The sequence below is a fragment of the Hemicordylus capensis genome, chromosome 1 (genome assembly GCF_027244095.1).
Source record: "Hemicordylus capensis ecotype Gifberg chromosome 1, rHemCap1.1.pri, whole genome shotgun sequence".
Classification (NCBI taxonomy): domain Eukaryota; kingdom Metazoa; phylum Chordata; class Lepidosauria; order Squamata; family Cordylidae; genus Hemicordylus; species Hemicordylus capensis.
In genome coordinates, this window is record NC_069657.1 from 319,495,329 (window position 1) to 319,513,983 (window position 18,655).

The 18,655-nt window shown below is 42.0% G+C and overlaps 1 protein-coding gene across 11 annotated transcripts in view; it reads right to left on the minus strand.

Annotated features, from left to right (window-relative positions):
• Positions 1-5,913: 5,913 nt before the first annotated feature.
• The window catches only part of EPHA7 (EPH receptor A7), a 222,413-nt gene continuing 209,671 nt past the window's right edge, over positions 5,914-18,655 (minus strand). For all 11 annotated transcript variants that reach the window (XM_053287499.1, XM_053287498.1, XM_053287508.1 and 8 more), the window contains 3 exons: positions 11,261-11,454; positions 9,794-9,949; positions 5,914-9,316 (listed from right to left, as the gene is read on the minus strand). In XM_053287499.1, the coding sequence (XP_053143474.1) occupies positions 9,202-9,316; positions 9,794-9,949; positions 11,261-11,454 (465 nt within the window). In that variant the 3' untranslated portion in view covers positions 5,914-9,201. The remainder of the gene's footprint in view (positions 9,317-9,793; positions 9,950-11,260; positions 11,455-18,655) is intronic.

Genomic DNA, 18,655 nt, shown 5'->3' on the forward strand with positions numbered 1-18,655 from the left:
CATCTGCTTCATCAGGAAATGGTGTTCATTCCTTAAATGCCTGCCTACAGGTAGTAAAGGGCTGGATGAGGGATAAAAAATTGAAGCGCAATCCAAGCAAGATGGAGGTAGTCATTGTAGGGGCTCAGAACCTGGATGAGTTAGATCTCCCTGTGCTGGATGGAGTCACACTCTCCTGGAAGGAGCAGGTACACAGCTTGGGGAGAGGAGAGCTGGTCTTGTGGTAGCAAACATGACTTGTCCCCATAGCTTAGCAGGATCTTCCCTGGTTGCATATGAATGGGAGACTTGATGTGTGAGCACTGCAAGATATTCCTCTCAGGGGATGGAGCCGCTCTGGGAAGAGCAGAAGGTTTCAAGTTCCCTCCCTGGCTTCTCCAAGATAAGGCTGAGAGAGATTCCTGCCTGCAACCTTGGAGAAGCCGCTGCCAGTCTGTGAAGACAATACTGAGCTAGATAGACCAATGTTCTGACTCAGTATATGGCAGTTTCCTATGTTCCTACTCCTGGATCCAGACCTCACCCTGGTATCTCAGATGGAGGCCGTGGCGAGGCGTGCTTTTTATCAGATTAGGCTGATTCGACAGCTGTGTACATTCCTTGAGGAGGATGACTTCAGAACAGTGATGCGCCAGCTGGTAACCTCCAGGCTTGACTACTGTAATGTGCTCTACGTGGGGCTGCCTTTGTACGTAGTTCGGAAACTTCAGTTAGTTCAAAATGTGGCAGCCAGGCTGGTCTCCGGGACAACTTGTAGATACCATATTATGCCTGTTTTGAAACAGCTGCACTGGCTACTGATATGTTTCTGGGCAAAATACAAAGTGCTGGTTATTACCTTTCAAGCCCTGAACGGCTTAGGACCAGTTTACCTTAGAGAGTGCCTTCTTTGGTCCGATCCCCACCGCACGCTAACATCATCTGAGGAAGTCTGGCTCCAGTTGCCACCGGCTTGTCTGGTGGTGACTCAGAGGTGGGCCACCTCTTTAGCCACTCCTAGACTGTGGAATGCACTCCCTGCAGAAATCCGTAATTTGAATTCTTTATTGGCATTTAGGAGAGCCCTAAAGACCTACTTCTTTGGGCTGGCCATCCAGGGTTTTAAAGTTTGTTTAAAGGGTTCTTAATGTATCGGGGTTTTTTAAAAATAAGGCTTTGAATTGTTTTATTTTTAGCTGCTTTATTGTATTTTAAAGTCTGTTTTCGATCATTGACTGATTTTAACTGTTTTGAACCTCCCTGAGCTATTCTGTAAGGGTGGTCTAGACAGCGAACAAACAAACAAACAAACAAATAAATAATAAATAAATATACTGAAAATCTGTACAGCAGGGACGTCAACATCCAAGATACTCTAGAAAATATTCCCTACGGGCAAAAACCTCTAGTACAGGAAGATGAAGTTAGATCAGCACTCAGGTCATTACCAAGTCGGAAGGCTACAGGAATTGATGGAATAGCTACACAAATATGGCAGGCAACAGAAGAAGAATCAGCCAAGGCTCTAACCCAACTATGCCAGCAAATTTGGAGAACAACACAGTGGCCAAAAGATTGGAAGAGGTCAGTCTAGATAGCCATAACAAAGAGACTTAATAGATTGTGCAAACCATCACACAATATCCCTAAGTTCACATGCTAGCAAAATAATGCTCATCCAACGCATATTACAGTCCTACATGGAAAATGGAATGCTGGATGTTAAAGCTGGTTTCAGAAAAGGCCGAGGAGCAAGAGACATTATCGCTGATGCACGCTGGATAATTAAGAGAGCCAAAGAATACCAAAAAGAAGCCCATATGTGTTTTATTGACTGCAGAAAAGCCTTCAATTGCGTTGACCATGTCAAGTTGTGGAATATCCTTAGGAAAATGGGCACCCCAGAACATCTCATTGTTTTCATGCGAAACTTATACACAGGACAGGAAGCCACAGTCAGACGGAACAAGGTGAAACAGACTGGTTCCAGATCAGCAAAGGAGTAAGACAAGGCTGTATGCTTTCTCCTTATTTATTCAAGTTATATAAGGAACATATACTGAGAGAAGTTGGATTGGAAGACGAACGTGGTTTTAAAGTGGGAGGAAGAAACATCAATAATCTGCACTATGCTGATGACACCACTCTGATAGCTGAGAATGTGGATGATCTGCAAGCAATAGTCATGATAGTCAAGGAGCACAGTGAAAAAAAGGGGCTACGACTAAATGTAAAGAAGACTAAACTAATGACAATGGGTACAGCAACCAGCCTCAGAATTGACAATGAAGACATTGAAGTGGTGGATAGCTTCTGCCTTTTAGGATCGATCATCAACAGTAAAGGATCCAGCAGTCAAGAAATATGCCGCAGACTAGCACTTGGTAGGGTTGCAATGAAGGCCTTCAAAAGTATATTTAGATGCCGTGATGTGTCTATACCTACAAAGATTAGAATTGTTTGGATAATGGTTTTCCCCTTGATTATGGATGGGAAAGCTGGACTTTGAAGAAGCAAGATATAAATGAATGAATGAAAAACTTTATTACGATCACTGATCAGTTATATATACAAACAGATGAAGCTACAGTCAGATAAGAAGTAAATCAAACAGAATATACCAACACAGAAGCCTCATGTAACAACATCTAAAAAGAAGGGCTAGAGGTTAGCTGACGGATCTTAATGGCAGCTGTACAAAATTTGGAAACCTTGTAGGTGGTAGAAGGTCTCTTATCAGCAAGGAGGAGTATGGTGTAAAATTCAGCAGTCAAGTTGGGAAAGCATGATAGCAAGGGAGAAATAAGACTGCACTGGCTATCATTATAATAAGGACAAAACAACAGCACATGGTGGACAGATTTGAACTCACCTGAGCGGCAGGGCCATAACCGACTGGCCAGAGGGGTACAAGACAGAAAAAGTATTGACGCTTTTGAACTTTGGTGCTGGAGAAAACTTTTGAGGATACCATGGACAGCCAGGAAAACAAACCAATGGATCATAGAACAAATATATCCAGAATTTTCACTCGAGGCACAACTGACCAGGCTCAGACTATCACACTTTGGACACATTATGTGAAGACCCAGCTCCTTTGAGAAGTCCATAATGCTGGGAAAAGTTGGAGGAAAGAGAAAAAGAGGATGACCAGCAGCAAGGTGGATGGACTCGATTACGACAGCAATGAATGCACTACTGAGAGATCTTACAGGCCAAGTTGAAGACAGATCATCCTGGAGAGAATCTATGTGGTCGCTAAGAGTCAACACTGACTTGACGGCACTTAATCTCTCTCTCTCTCTCAATCAAGCTGTACACCAGCTTGAGGTCAATATGAAAAGCAATTATAAAGCTATACTTCAATAATAAAATCCAGATGTGTGGAGACTAAACACACTAGATATGCTCATCTTTGCCACTGCTTTCTGAGACTGAACCTTGGTACTGAAAACAATTGTGGGGTTAGTTCTGCTGAGTCTTCATTTCCAATTAAGCCTTGTAACAACTGCCCAACACAAGTACAGAATTTTTCAGGATTGCCATCCACAGATGATTTGCACAATTCCATGTTTAATTTTTAGCTTCGTATTAAATTCCCCCTAAAATGGGTTTTCAACAAATTGGAAGAGGTCAGTCTACATACCCATACCAAAGAAAGGAGACTTAACAGATTGTGCAAACCATCACACAATATCCTTAATTTCACATGCTAGCAAAATAATGCTCAGGATCATCCAATGTAGATTAGAGCCCTATGTGGAAAAGGAAATTCTGGATGTTCACGCTGGTTTCAGAAAAGGCCGAGGAACAAGAGACATCATTGTTGATGCATACTGGATAATTGAGAAAGCCAAAGAATACACAAAACAAGTAAATATGTGCTTTATTGACTACAGAAAAGCCTTCGACCATGTCAAGTTGTGGAATATCCTTAGGAAAATGGGCATCCCAGAACATCTCATTGTCCTCATGAGAAACCTATACACAGGACAGGAAGCCACAGTCCAGACGGAACATGGTGAAACAGACATGGTGAAATGAGACTACGACTAAATGTAAAGGAGACTAAATTAATGACAACGGGTACAGCAACCAGCCTCAGAATTTATAATGAAGGCATTGAAGTAGTGGATAGCTTGTGCTATTTAGGATCGACTGTCAACAGTAAAGGATCCAGCAGTCAAGAAGTAAGCTGCAGACTAGCACTTGGTAGGCTTGCAATGAAGGCCTTGGAAAGGATATTTAGATGCTGTGACGTGTCTATACTACAAAGATTAGAATAATTCAGACAATGGTTTTCCCCGTGACACTCTATGGATGTGAAAGCTGGACTTTGAAGAAGCAAGACAGAAAAAGTATTGACGCTTTTGAGCTTTGGTGCTGGAGAAGACTTTTGAGGACACCATGGACAGCCAAGAAAACAAACCAATGGATCATAGAACAAATCAATCCAGAATTTTCACTCGAGGTACAAATGATCAGGCTCAGACTATCATACTGCGGACACATTATGCAAAAACCCAGTTCCCTTGAGAAGTCCATAATGCTGGGGAAAGTTGAAGGAAGGAGAAGAAGAGGATAACCAGCAGCAAGGTAGATGGACTGGATTATGACAGCAATGAATGCACCACTGAGAGACCTTAAAGGCCAAGTTGAAGACAGATAATCCTGGAGAGAATCTATCTATGTGGTCTCTAAGAGTCGACACTGACTTGATGGGACTTAATCAATCAAAATATCTCTGTCTTTTGGAATTCTGCTATAGATTCATTACTGAAAATTTTCTAATGTATCCTCACTTCTTTAACACTTTATTCTTAGAAAAATGAATGCTTCCTTTTAGGCTATTTAAGTGTATACCTGTGACTTATCACATTGCCCCAAACTCAGAGCCTAGTAGTAAGAAACTATGAAAGAAGTCTAATTTTTGTGAACGGCATGTGCACCTTCCTTTTGTGTGCACGGTTCCCGATTCAGTAGGCATGTATATTTGGAAGCCATTCACATATTCACTGGATCATAGGAACAAGATGTTAGGATAAACACAAATAAGATTTGAACTTGCATATTGGTTAATGTCTAGTAAATGTAGTTATTTACAAATTGCATTCATGGAATTTCCTTTTGTGTAGAAAGCAAACACAATTAGCTCCTAAATCTCTGCATGAGGTCATAGGGATAAAGGAACATAAATCTGAAAGTTAATGGAACCAGCCAAAGCAATTAAAGTCAAGAGAGGTGTTGCCATCAAATTAAATAAGCTTAGAACTACAGCCTTAGGCACCCATCCAACTATATATGAGCATAGCAGTGGGCTGAACATACATTTGCCCCTGACTGAAGAGTCCTATTCATTAGTTGGGAACATTAGAACCAAATCACCTATTTGGGGTGGGCGGAGCAAAAGGCTCTCAAATCCCGCCTCCAGAACTCCTGCCCCTGAACATGTGATAGGCACTATTACTGACAATCTGACTGGGCTGTGCATGTACAGCCTTGGGATCTGGATGGAGCTTTTCAGTCAGTTTGCAAGTGCTTTCTCATATAACTACCTAGCAATGTACAACTTGTTGGTTCAGGCATTAGACTGTTTTCTTAAGTTCACTTATTAAGCTCACTGAAATCAAAGGTTCTTAATTCAAAGCAAACATGCTTAGAACTGAGCTGTAGAATGTTTGATTATTTTATATATATATACATTGCCCGAAAAATGTATTGAGTTAATTGATTTTACAAATCTGGAAAAAGTTCATCAATGTATATAAAAATAGTTTGTTTTTGAATTAACCATTTAATATGAAATCAATATGTTAATCACCTACACTTTTTGTGTTTCCAAGGTTCCTGGGAGAATTATGCTTCCCATCAGATGAACATAAAGTGTTGCAACTGCTATAAATGGACAGTGAAAAATAACCCTTATGCACACTCTTATATTTCCAAAAATATATTTACAGTCTATTACAAAGATTACAAATGGAAGTGTCTATGTAATGGGATTATGTTAATTCAAATATTTTTGTCTGTTTGTTTTTACAGATTTTTCTTTAACAAAGGGGGAAAGAAGAAAAAAATTAGTATAACCAAAGTGATCTTTTCCTAACAAAACAAATAAATAAAATATAACTGTACAGTGATCTAAAAGGGGGAGGGGGGATAAGGAATGGGGAAGAGGGAGGTCAAATGATCTATTCGAGTTCTCTGTAGCTATCTTTGGTCCTAAATGTGGGAAAACACATTATGTTGCACTGAGAAACATGTTATTTTTGTGATGCTCTGTAAGTAAAATAGAAAAATATAGTGCATTTTCAATGTATTCAGAGCTCACTGCACAGAAATGTGTGTACAAAACAAGACAGTATAAATAAAATGTACAAGTTTTACAAAGGAACATTTACAGGGTCGTTGTTTCTTTTGTGTGGATGCCCACATTAACAAACAAGTCTTAATTTATATGACTGATCCCTGGGATCTTTCTCTATGAAAACCGAAAGGAGCAGCCCAGTTCTCTTTGGAAGTACAGCTATTCACTGCTGGGGTAGCTCACGATTTTCATGATATTGTTGATAGCATTCATCACCTGTTTTGTATATATTCCTGCAACACACTTTGTTATTGCTTATGGTAGTTCTACATTTCACTCAACTCAAGTACGCATATATATATTAAATTAAAAATGCTTAAAAAAAGAGTTACCTCATTCAACAGCTATCTTTCAGTCAGAAGTTGAATAACTTTGTGTGTCTAGAGCAGCTTGTAAAAAACCTGGAAAATTTTGAACTGCCGCTTGCCTTACACTCTAGAGCTCTCATATAAAATCCAAAGGCACCATCTGATAGGAATGTCTCCCGTGCAAGCCCCACTGGATTCCTGTTCACCTCTCATACATTTTATGCGAGCTTACATAGGAGAAGTGCAATCCAAAGAAGGTTAGGCGTGCTTTCTCCCACTGAAATCACTAGGACTTCATTACACAAATCAGCTATTGAATCAAACTGAATTCAAAGAGGTGCAAGTGTGCAATCCAGAGAAAGTGAGGTACATTTTGGTACATTGAAATCACCAGGATTTCATAACACCAATACACTCTTGATTTCAAAGAGGCATAAATGTGCCTACCTTTCTCTGTCTGAACTGTGCATCACAATGGTTCCAAGAGTATAATCGAAAGAAAGATTACACCTGGAATCACTTGAATTCACTGCCATTACTGACAGCAGTGCTCTCATTCAGGTGGTGGGGGAGCATCTTCATGCAAAGGATCTCACATATGAAGTGGGCGCAGAGGGATGCCCACAATGAATGCAATTCTCAGAAAGGCGATGGAGAACGGTGTGAATCAGGTGGATGCCCAATTGGGCTTTGGCATGGAGGAGTGCTTCATTCATACATGAGGTGATCTATATGGTGAAAGGGAAGTCATATGTAAGATAATCTGCATGCTGGTCTGCTTGTCCACCACACAAATGAGCAGTAACAGGATATCTCTCTATTGAAATCATTGGCTAAAATCCGAACATAGTGTGGACAGTGCAGGAAGATACGTCCATGCTGCAGAGAGCTTCCTCACTACCAGAGTGTGCAGATGCAGAAGGAACAATTTTCACTGATCTTGCTTGCCTTAGCAATAGCAATAGCAATAGCAATAGCACTTACATTTATATACCGCTCTATAGCCGAAGCTCTCTAAGCGGTTTCCAATGATTTAGCATATTGCCCCCAACATTCTGGGTACTCATTTTACCGACCTCAGAAGGATGGAAGGCTGAGTCAACCTTGAGCCCCTGGTCAGGATCGAACTTGTAACCTTCTGGTTACAGGGCAGCAGTTTTACCACTGCACCACCAGGGGCTCTTCTTAGCAAATGTTTTGTGCAGCCCTCTTATTTTCAGAAGGCACAGAGCACTTCCAAAGGCAGGGATGATCAGCAAACCCCTCTCCCTGTGCTCCAGGAGTGGGGGAAGCCTCCCACTGCAAGGACAGCTCCTGCTGCAGCCTCACTTTAGTCAAGATGTCAGCCAGTGTTATTTAAATACAAAGTCTAATGCTAAGTTCCCATTAACTTCAGTGGGTGCAGATAGTTTCTCTGGATTGCACCCCCAAATCTTTATTTTTGCGGGAGGGAATACATTCAACTTAATCTCATATTAATCATATGCCAGTTATTTCTCCTAGACCTTTTAACGTGGAATATGGAAGGGGGAAAAATCAAAACCAATGTGCTCTAGTTAAAAGGCTAGGCAACACTATAGTACTGCACCTGTCTTTTGAGACTCCTACAATCAATCATTCAGTGAAAGGTGTCTCAATTTCTTTAAAGTTGCAGATTCCATTTAATCCAGGCAACCCGCTAAAGTTAACTCTCAAACAATTTCTTTAAAAGTGCCTAGGCCTTTTCAGGGGAACATTATTGCTAGATTCTCCATTTTATTCATTTCCTGTTTAAAGAGAGCATGTGATTAGTCATACAAAATTATTTTTAAAAATATCAGAACTCTTGGCAACATCTCTTTTTTCCTGATTTCCTGCCAATTAGCAAACCACCTCAGCGTGGCATGGAATTAACAGACAGAAGAAAACGTCATAACGAAAACCCAATCCTGATCCCGTCGTACTCCACCCAGCGGCCAGCCTGACACACATTTCTCTGTTACACTTCTTGTGACACTAGAAATTTGTACATTCTTTCCAAGGTCCCCAGTGTAATAATGTGTCATATGTTTAAGCACTAAGAAGGTCCAAAGATACACTAAATGAAGGTCTATATGAAGAAGAATTACAACTGATTTCCTTCAAAAAGAAAAAAGAGGAGTCTGAAATCAAAGGTTTAGGGAAAATATTTTGTTGACTTTAACAATAATATCATGATTTGTATCTGACAAATATATTCTTTCTTTTTTTAAAATCCCTTATGTACACTTTAAAAAGTCCATTAGATAAAAAGGAGGTTAGAGAGTTCAAGGTGTTCGTAGGTGTTTCAGGTAGTACTTTGTTTATTGTCACTGCTTTCGTTGCCGCCATCGGTGGATCCGGGTTCCCTTGTTAAGTAACTTTCTGGTGGCACTTAGGAGTTCAAGTCTGTAGGTGCTTCTGGTGGGCCTTCTGTTGTCTGCACGAAGGGCCCAGGAAATCATGTCTCTTCTAGCAGCACTTCATGTAGACTGAAGGCCAGCTCTGTTCTCTCAGTCTGTTGCCTCCCTCAAAAGGGAGAAATGTCTATCACACTTGGATGCCAGTGCCATGCAAATGTAACATTTGTGCTCTCATAGTCTGAATGCTGCTCATGATTTTCTTTTGATGGCCGACCAATGTTATCCCTAAGCTCATAATATCGCTGGTGGGGGGGGGGGAGGGGGGAGAAAGGAATATGGTATTTAATTTTCACATGATGCAATTTGAAAAGCAAAGCAAAACAACCAAGTCATTGGCTGACATCCTGACTAAATTACTCAATGAAAGTCCTATTAAAGTTAACAGGTCCTGTAACTTGTCCGATTAATATCAATGGGACTTCCAGGACTCACATATCTTTTCCAGAGCATGTTATCTTAGGTTGAATTTTATATAGAATTCCAAACTGGAGTTGTAGTGGGACCTTGGCGGGGGTGGGGTGGGGTGTTTACTATTATGGTTACCATTATGACTACAGGATGACAGCTTATGGTTGCATCACATGACTGATGCGCTTTACTTCCTAGACTTGCATCTGAAGCTATAAAGGCACTGTGTGCACTGAGGCCCCACACCTTTGTAAAATTAGGATGTAAAGTATTACACTCAGTTTTAAATCACAGGCATGCAATCAACTTACTCAATAGTCATCCTGGCTACCGTCTCAAGATTATTGTAACCTGCAGCTGAAAAATTATCCTTATATCTTTCCATCTTGATGGCTTGTAACCATTCTCCTACGGAGCAAAATGTAGTAAAGTCGGGGGTGTTCTGGTCCAGAAGAGGGCTGATTGGTCTGAGTTGGGAGGAAATTCAAAAGTAATTATTATTTTGGGGAAAATGAAACTTTGGAGAGCATTTACACTGCCTGATAGATAAAAGAAGAAAAGAGATCTCTAATTGGGGTTAAAGGAAAGCAAACACCGACACAATCTGTACTGTTCTTGCTAGTCCATTAAGACTAGCAGGGATCAACATGAGAAAGATCACAGACTCTAAATGACTTTTGGATGCCAGGCACACCAAGAAAATTCTCCTTCTAGAAGCAATTTAAAAGTTGTAAGAAACCTCCATTGAAAATAGCAGGATTTACTTTCAAGTACACCAGTATAAGAGTGGTGTGCATATGAAGATTGGAATGGGCCCTAGAACAAGTAATGAAGATGGGCCCTTTCCTTCCAAGGTAGTTGAGGGGGCACGAGGGGAAGACTGAGCTGCCACCCCAACCAGTGGGCTCCCCCCTTCAAGGGCCCAAGACATTTGTGGATCATATCTGATACACACAAAACATTTACTCCAGAGTAGTTCCACTTATTTCAATAGTGCTATGTTGGAATTATTAGTATTATAAACTCAAGCGATTAACATATTTGTACCTTAAGTAAAAATAAATATAAGGTAAAACAGTGAAATGATTTGGCAAGAGGCAACCAGTTCAGCTCACCTTCTGGAAAGTCCCACTCCATAATTTATCCAAGAAACATATATGAAGCGGAGGAGCAGTGCTTGCCTATGGTGGCATCCCTCACCCCTCACTTGGCCATTTCTCTCTGAGCATATTTTATCAAGAAGAAAACACTTTTATGCAATACATGTTTGGTGTTTGGGTGGTGTTGTTTTTTAAAAAAGCCTGGGAATCCAACCCCTGCGTTCCCATGGACTCAATTACTCATTATCCGCGGGTTCGTTACCCGTGGTAATCTGTAGGAATGGGACCCCTGCAGATAATTAGGCCCACCTGTATACTGGGCTAAGAAATATGACAAACACAAATATGATGATGAATACAAATATGATGAACACACAAAGAAAATGATTACACAGCAAACTAAATAAGCAGGTCTAACTTATGTATAAGTTGAATCTTCTAAGGGGGAAAAGGGGGGGGGGAAATGGAATGTTACTTTCTGTCTTCCCTCTTCTTCACTTGTCAGTTCCCTTTAGGATTATGGTCTGATTTTCTGATTTGCCCTTGTGGAGACAGCATAAACATGTGCTATTTGTTCATACCTCATGTATGTACCCTATCAGCAGCTGTATTGAATTAAAAACAAAACACAGCCTAAAAATCTGGCCCCAGACACAGAAATATAATCCTTAATGTTACCTGCTGCAGGTTCCCAAAGGAGTTTTCAAGCTGTTTGGGTTCCGAATCATTTTGTCCAGAATGCCCACGATCTGTTCAAACTTTGGCCTTTCTGCACGCTCTTTCTGCCAGCAGTCTAGCATCAGCTGGTGAAGGCCTGCTGGGCAGTCCATGGGTGCTGGCAAGCGATACCCTTCTTCGATGGCTTTTATAACCTAATAACCAAAACAACATTTAATTATTTCTTTTTTACAGCCCATGAAGAAACAGGCAGCCAAATTAAGCAATCAAAGCTTTATGAAATGTATCTTTCAAACGGAGCCTGATGTTTTGACATGCACACTCATGTTGCTGTATAATAAACTTGTTTTTATTTTCCATGCTTATTAAACAGATTATTCTGTGGTGTATGCTGAGAACATGGTTGCATTACCTAGTCAAATCAACAGCAGGGAACAGCAATTAAATTCACCAAGGGTGCAGCTGATAAATTGATACATGGAGATGCTCTTTGAAAGCAATAGTACTTGCCCCAAAGGCTTTTTCCTTTATTTTCCTCTTTGCTGAGAAACAAACACTTTTTAAATGAACAGAGGTATAAGCATTCATGCATGCTATGCAAGAACTCTTGAAGAAAATTATCGGAAAACTAGTGCACAAAAAAGTGTGTGTGCGTGTGTAAAAACACTTTCTCAAAATAGTCTCCATTATACTACATACCAAACTAGTCCTGAATGCAAAAAGACAGAAGTGAGCACAGCCTGGATGGGTGATATCTGAATGAATCAGCAGAAGGAAAGTACAGAATTAACAAGAAAAGGTGGTGTGTTGTGATATGGTACAAGGGGACTTAATGTCTGTAGGAAGAGTTACACCCACTGTTTGACTTCCTCAGCAGAGCCCATTTGGGATTTAAGTAAAAGATAGAAACAGGGATGGGGGAAAAAATCATAGGAAACTGCTATAAGCCCCTAGGGCAGGATAAGAAAGCACACCAGAAAGCAATGTGCAGATTAAAAAAAAAACATGTGTTGTAGGAACTGTTAAAACGTTGTTTGAGGGTGGGGTGGGGATTTCAAATATACTGACATTGATTGACATAACTGCATTAGAATTGCTAAGGAAGGGTGCTTTCTCTTGAAGGATAGCACCGTATTCTCTTCTTTGCAGTCAAACTAACATCCGTGGTTTCTTCTGGGATAAGCCTTAGGAAATAAAGCTGGTTGGTATGATACGTAAAGCCGGTGACTATCTAGGGTTTTTGCAAACATAATACCTACCTACCTACACACACACACACACGAAAATGCAGCAGAAAAGTATAACATGATCTAACCTCATATACAAAAACAGCAACCATATTAATACTTTAAGGCAAAATTTTATCCATTCCTCAAACAGAGAGGGTTCAACACACTCATTAAAAGACATTACAAGTAAAACAAGTGCAGTGCATCCCTCTGCAATCCATTATCTTGCTTAAACATTATTCATGTTGCATCAAATGCGTTCATTTTTGAGCCATGTGCATTTCAGTGGATGCAAGTTTCTCTCTCTTACTCTATACCTCTACTGTCATGACTGTGATTAAATGTGAATGATCTACAAGGTGTTCCTGGAGATCTGATGGCTTGCTTTGGAAGTCTTAAAACCTTTTCATTTTTGATGTTTGGGTCGTGTTGGGGTTGTATAGAGTATATGGCAGAAGGTATAAAGAAATGGTATTTACTTTATTTAAAATAAAACATTTATTTTATTGTTAGTAGCCTTTGAAAATGTTTGTGACCTTCAAACTGTTGTGACAGAGACAGGGTACACACATTCTAAATAAATATAATTTCACAACAATCAACACACCTACTGCTTACATCAAATATATCAGCAATGAAAACGAACCTCAGGCAGTTCATAATAAAATGCCAATGCTACAGAGAATGACTACAGGAATTAAGAGACTGAAGAAAAGCATATATGAAACACTTGGTTGATCTCCCATGGCAATTGTAAAGCAATTGTTTGACTGATTGGCGTCAATTGATCTAGAAATCCAAAACATGAGCACCATGAGAATGTTAAAGCTGGCAGAACACGTCAAACAGACAGCAAAGTCAAAGGGAATGAAAGATAAAATTGCAACAGAAAACAAGAAGTGCATTAGTAGGCAGTTTTGTAAGTATATTAGCTGGCATCCAGATGAACGAAGTGCTTGGGTAGTTGCAATTTTTGTCGATCTCCCTTTCTCTCTGAAGCCCACTGTGACTCCCAAACATATGTCCCTGAGAGTGTGCAATCCTCTGAACCATATTTTCTGGAGTCAAAGTGGGCCTCAGAGGGAAGGGAAAAGCATCAGTACAGCACTAGTGCTTTGTTAGTGTGGATGTCAGCCATTTCCTTTATAACGGAGAAATCCAAAATGATGGGAAATAATTAATGGCCAAAGTTAATTGTGCTAATTTTGAAAGGGAAAAAAAAGAAGCTTTAGACAATTTTTGCACAAGAGCTTTGACAAAATAAAACCGGATATCAAACTTATAGCTTTTCATACAATGGCTGGTGTAACTGACCATCTGTACATATAATTCACTTACGGACGACTGAGTTGAGGACTACGTCCGGAGGCGTCCAGAACCGTGCAAATGCCTGAAGGGAGCGACAGCGAGCTAGGGAGGCAGGCGGAATCGGCAGACTCAGGAGACAGAAGAAGCAAGGAGGGAAGGCAGAGGGGAAAGGAGGAACCATTGCCTGGGGAGGGAGCAGCAGCAAAGGAGGTGGGAATCAGCAGACTCAGGAACGGAAAGGAAAGGCAGAGCAAACGGACCATAGAGAGGGGGCGGCTGGTGGGTAAATGACGGGACAGACAGAACGGAGAACCAAATGAAGCCCCAAATTGCTGGGAGGTAAGGGGCAGCTAAAAACCATTGGGACTGTGAGGACGCACTGCTGACCTTCCCGCCCACAAAGAAAAAACCCAGTGCCATTGTTCCGCCCCCCCGCCAACACCAGCCAGTCTTCCACACCCCACATCACCAAAAAACAAACAAACAAAAACCCTCAGCTCCCAGTCACCCCTTCAATAACCAACCAACCAACCACAAAGGGACAGTGTGGGCCAGCCGCTGGCAGCCCCCCAAACCCCCAGACAGTCTTCCTGACCCCCCATGCCAAAAAAAGGGAACCAATGCTCCCAGTTATCACACAAAAAAAGGGACTGTGTGGACCAGCATTGCCTACAATGTTGAGAATTGTGAGCACAAAGAGCTGCCTTTAAGGGAAAAAAAGTTAGAGAGCCGGTGGGGTGGACAGAGCGAGCGAGAGAGCTGGGGGGGGCGGACAGAGAGAGTGAGAGAGCCGGGGGGGGGGGGCGGACAGAGAGCGTGAGAGAGCCGGGGGGCAGACAGAGAGAGTGAGAGAGCCGGGGGGGCGGACAGAGAAAGAGGGAGAGAGCCGGGGGGGTGGACAGAGAGAGCCGGGGGGCGGACAGAGAGAGAGAGCCGGGGGGGGGCGGACAGAGCAAGCGAGAGAGCCGGGAGGGGGGCGGCAGCAAGCGAGAGAGCTGGGGGGGTGGCAGCAAGTGAGAGAGCCGGGTGCATGGCAGCAAGTGAGAGAGCCGGGGGGGGGGAACAGAGTGAGAAAGTGAGCTGTTGTGGGGGGGGGACAGAGTGAGTGAGAGAGCTGGGGGGAGGGAAAGAGGGGAACAGGGTACAATGCACGGCTACAAAGGGAGGACCCGCCAAATGAATTATCCCAACTAAACCCCAAAAGGAAGTAAACTACCGCACAGATGCTCTGTGCAGGTTCAGCCAGTACCTCTGTATTTCTCTCCCCACAACACCCTCCATTGTGCCTAGGACCTGGCTTCCAGATGTGGAATGCCATCTGCCTTCTTGATTTGAGATTCCGGATGCCAAGTTTCAGGAGTGAACATGGTAAAAGTTATTGGGAGTTGTCATGGTCATCTTGAGTCTACCATTGTAAAAGCCAAAAGCAACACTAGCGAGTCATGCAGAAGAATTACTGACCAATTGCAGCAGAGCATCCCAAAGAGATGCTTTTAAGAGGCCCCTTTTATTTTTGAGCTATTAGAGGTGGTTCCATTATGGATGGGCATGCATCCCAGCATTGAGGGAAGGATACCTCTATAAAAGAAGCCCTTTCTTTTGTTCAGTGTGCTTGTGTTTGTGCTAGAATCTTCTGTGATTTGTGCGTAACACCTGTGTGTTCATGTGCAACTTCTTGATCCCCTTGAATTCCTCAGTGCACCCTAAGTTCCAGCAGGCTCTGGCTTAACATTGGGAGACCGGTAGTGTAAGTCCATGCAGGCTTTCCACTGGATCAGAGGCCTTGTTGACTCAGCCCTTTCCCTGCAATTTCCATTGCTGAGGCTCTTCTGAAGCAAGTCAGTGCGAATTTCACACTTGCATCTCTGAACTGCTCATATCCCGCAATCTCCTCCATAGCCCAAAGGGACCTCCAATCCACCTCCTTCTATCCAGAGAAGGACTACAACCTTGCCATCAATGTTGCAGACAACTTAGGCTAGGTATTTGATTGTGACTCTTCCACTTTGTCTATCATTTCCATATCTCTCTCTATGGATACTCTCAAGTTTGTATCCATTGGAATTAAATGGATTCCAATTCAACCACCCAGAGATGAAAGTTTGGGGCGGTATACAGATTTTATAAATAAATAAATAAATTCTACTTAGGGACCAGCATCCTGTGGTCGGAATTTTGGTCACTGGTTCACCAGGAGATAGCCAACTACTTCTTCAACCATGTGTGCTTCTGTTCTTTAATAATCTTAAATCTTATTTTTCAAAGAGATCTGCCTTGACTCCACTACTCCCTTTTGGATACTCTAACTCTTATTTCACATTTACCTGTGGCCAGGTTTCTAGATACCTTACAATACAACATTACTGTATGCACTTGCACTCCATTCAAGCTAATTGCCCCAACATTAGCCAAAGCATAGTCACAGAGTATGGCAACAATAATGCATTTGAGCAAACGTGGTAGCACTGTGATGCAAATAATATTTTTTTAAAAGATTTAAGATCATAATGATGAAGTGAGCCAAACAACTATTCAGGAAAAGAGCAAATGGTCTGGGATTCACTTTTCACAATATATGACTAAGATCTAGAACTGCTGTATTAAGCAGTGAATCTTTCTTTATAAAAGATTTACATAAAATAAATTGTACCCTTTCAAATCAAGGGCTGCAGTGCAATTGATTTAAAAAACTAGCAGTTTAAAAAACAATTCAGAAAAAAATTCAGCAGAGAAAGAGATCTTAACATGGATCCCTCAAGCTAAACCACATCAGCATCAAATCAGGTCAACACAGACAGATATCTAAAATAAACAGTCTCTTTCCTGTTCTCTCCTGCTTCTACATTCACCACTTCATTTACCACTCAGTACGCACTGGTGAATTCAAATTATACAATGTGCAGCTAATATTATTGTGCTCTGCTGATGCTGGTTTTAGTTTTAAGCAAGTAGTTTTAATCTGAGTCAGTTAGACTAGATATTATTATATTTAGCACCAACTGCCACAACAGATTTTTACTGGGATTGCATGAACAAAATTTCCTCCAAGAAGATACTGAGGATTATCTCTCTCTATAATTCTCTAAGGTATACCCGTGGCTAATCCCGTGCGTGGCAGCTCTTGCGAGAGTTTGCGAACAAGCTGCCAGGAGTGGGAGACAAAAGCGATAGTGGTGAAGAAAAGGAGAACGGGCAGGCAGGCAAATGGGTGCCCGGGGGAGAGAGAAGAGAAAGCGGCATCCGGGGGGAAAGATGAATGGGTGGGTGGCTGGGGAGAAGAAGTGGCAGGCAATGGCAGCAGCTGACCAGGTGGCTGGATGGAGAAAGAAAAATAGTGAGCAGGTGGGTGGGCAGGGGGCAGAGTAAGTGGTGGCCGGGGCAGAGGGCAGTCCAGCAGAAGCGCACACCACTTCTAACCTGCCGCCTCCACTGCAAGCAGGTGGGAGAGTGCACGTTGCCTCCAACCAGCCTACTCATTAGGAGGACAGCCAAGCAGGCATGGGAGAGGGCGGCAAAACCTCCTTCTTTGGGTCCACCTGTGCAGAGAGCCCCAAAATGGGCCAAGAACGGGGGAGGGGGAGCAAAACTGGGGGAAAGCTGAGAGGAAAGGGGAAGAAGGAAGAGGAGGGCTGAGAATGAGGGGCCGAGAAGGAAGGGAGTGAGAATGAGGGACGGGGGCCAAGAACCGAGGGAGGGCCGAGAACGGGGTGGGGGGAGCATGGGGGAGAAAAAAGGGAGAACTAGAGGTACAGATGCTCTGCACCTGGGCCAGATAGTTTTGAATATTTCTCCTAAATTAGCAGTTCTTAAAGGTTAAGAAGAACAAAAATCGTGTTTCAATCTGTTTCTGCTTATCAAAGCTATTTATTTTTATTCTTTAAAAAACCTGCTCCACAGGGCTGCTGCACATGTGAAAGCTAGCTTCAGGAGTGTTGCACAAGATGGCAGTACTGCGACCACTTAAAAAAAGGTGTGGGCACTTGTGCAGCTCTGCACTGGAAACAGCACTGTGCAAATGCACTTGTGAGGCTTTAATTAGTTGTGCAACTTCACTTTTCCACAAACACCACAAGAGCTGGTTTTCATGTGCACAGCAGCCCCGGTAGGCTGGAAATTCTGGTGTTGCCTTGTGCAACATGTTGGCTGCTTTCTTGCTGTCTACAACCATCTGGCTGGAAATTTTCACACCAACACATGTATAGTTGTTCTGTCTGGTAAGGTTACCTATAAGCAGTTTCAGAATTAAATGTAAGTTTAAGAACAGAACAGCACAAAAAACATACATTGCATAGACTACATTATTTTGCCTTGTTTTGTTCAATTGTTTGTCTTTTGTTTTGTTTTGTAGTGCAGCAGCTCATCGCATGTACACAACATCATGGCAGACAAAAATAATTTACGCTCACTTTCACCAAGCAGAGAACATTTCCCCCCTTTATGTGCAAATTAAAAATAAATGGTCTATTTTTTTTCTTGTCACCAAAAGAAACAGCAGCTGTAAATGGAACAATCTGCTCTGTTCAGCTGTTTACAGGTCTGGGAAATACCTGAAGACCAATGCAAAACTTCACCAAATTTGTATCAAAGAAGTATCAAAATATTGATTTTGTGAAGAGTTTTTCCTCCTCCTCTTTTAGTTCTTTCCTTAGTCTTTTTTGAAAGATAGGTAAGCCTTGCCTTTGAGGCATCTTATATTCCTGTCAGACACCTTTTATGTTTGAATCTAGTACAGAAGGAAGGTGTCAAAAGGAATGAAACTCTACTGGGTGTCTAGGGAATGTAAATATTTTTCTTTCTCTGCCCCAAGGACTTGTTTGCCCATATTTTGACAGTCCATGAAATCTCTGACACTGAGACC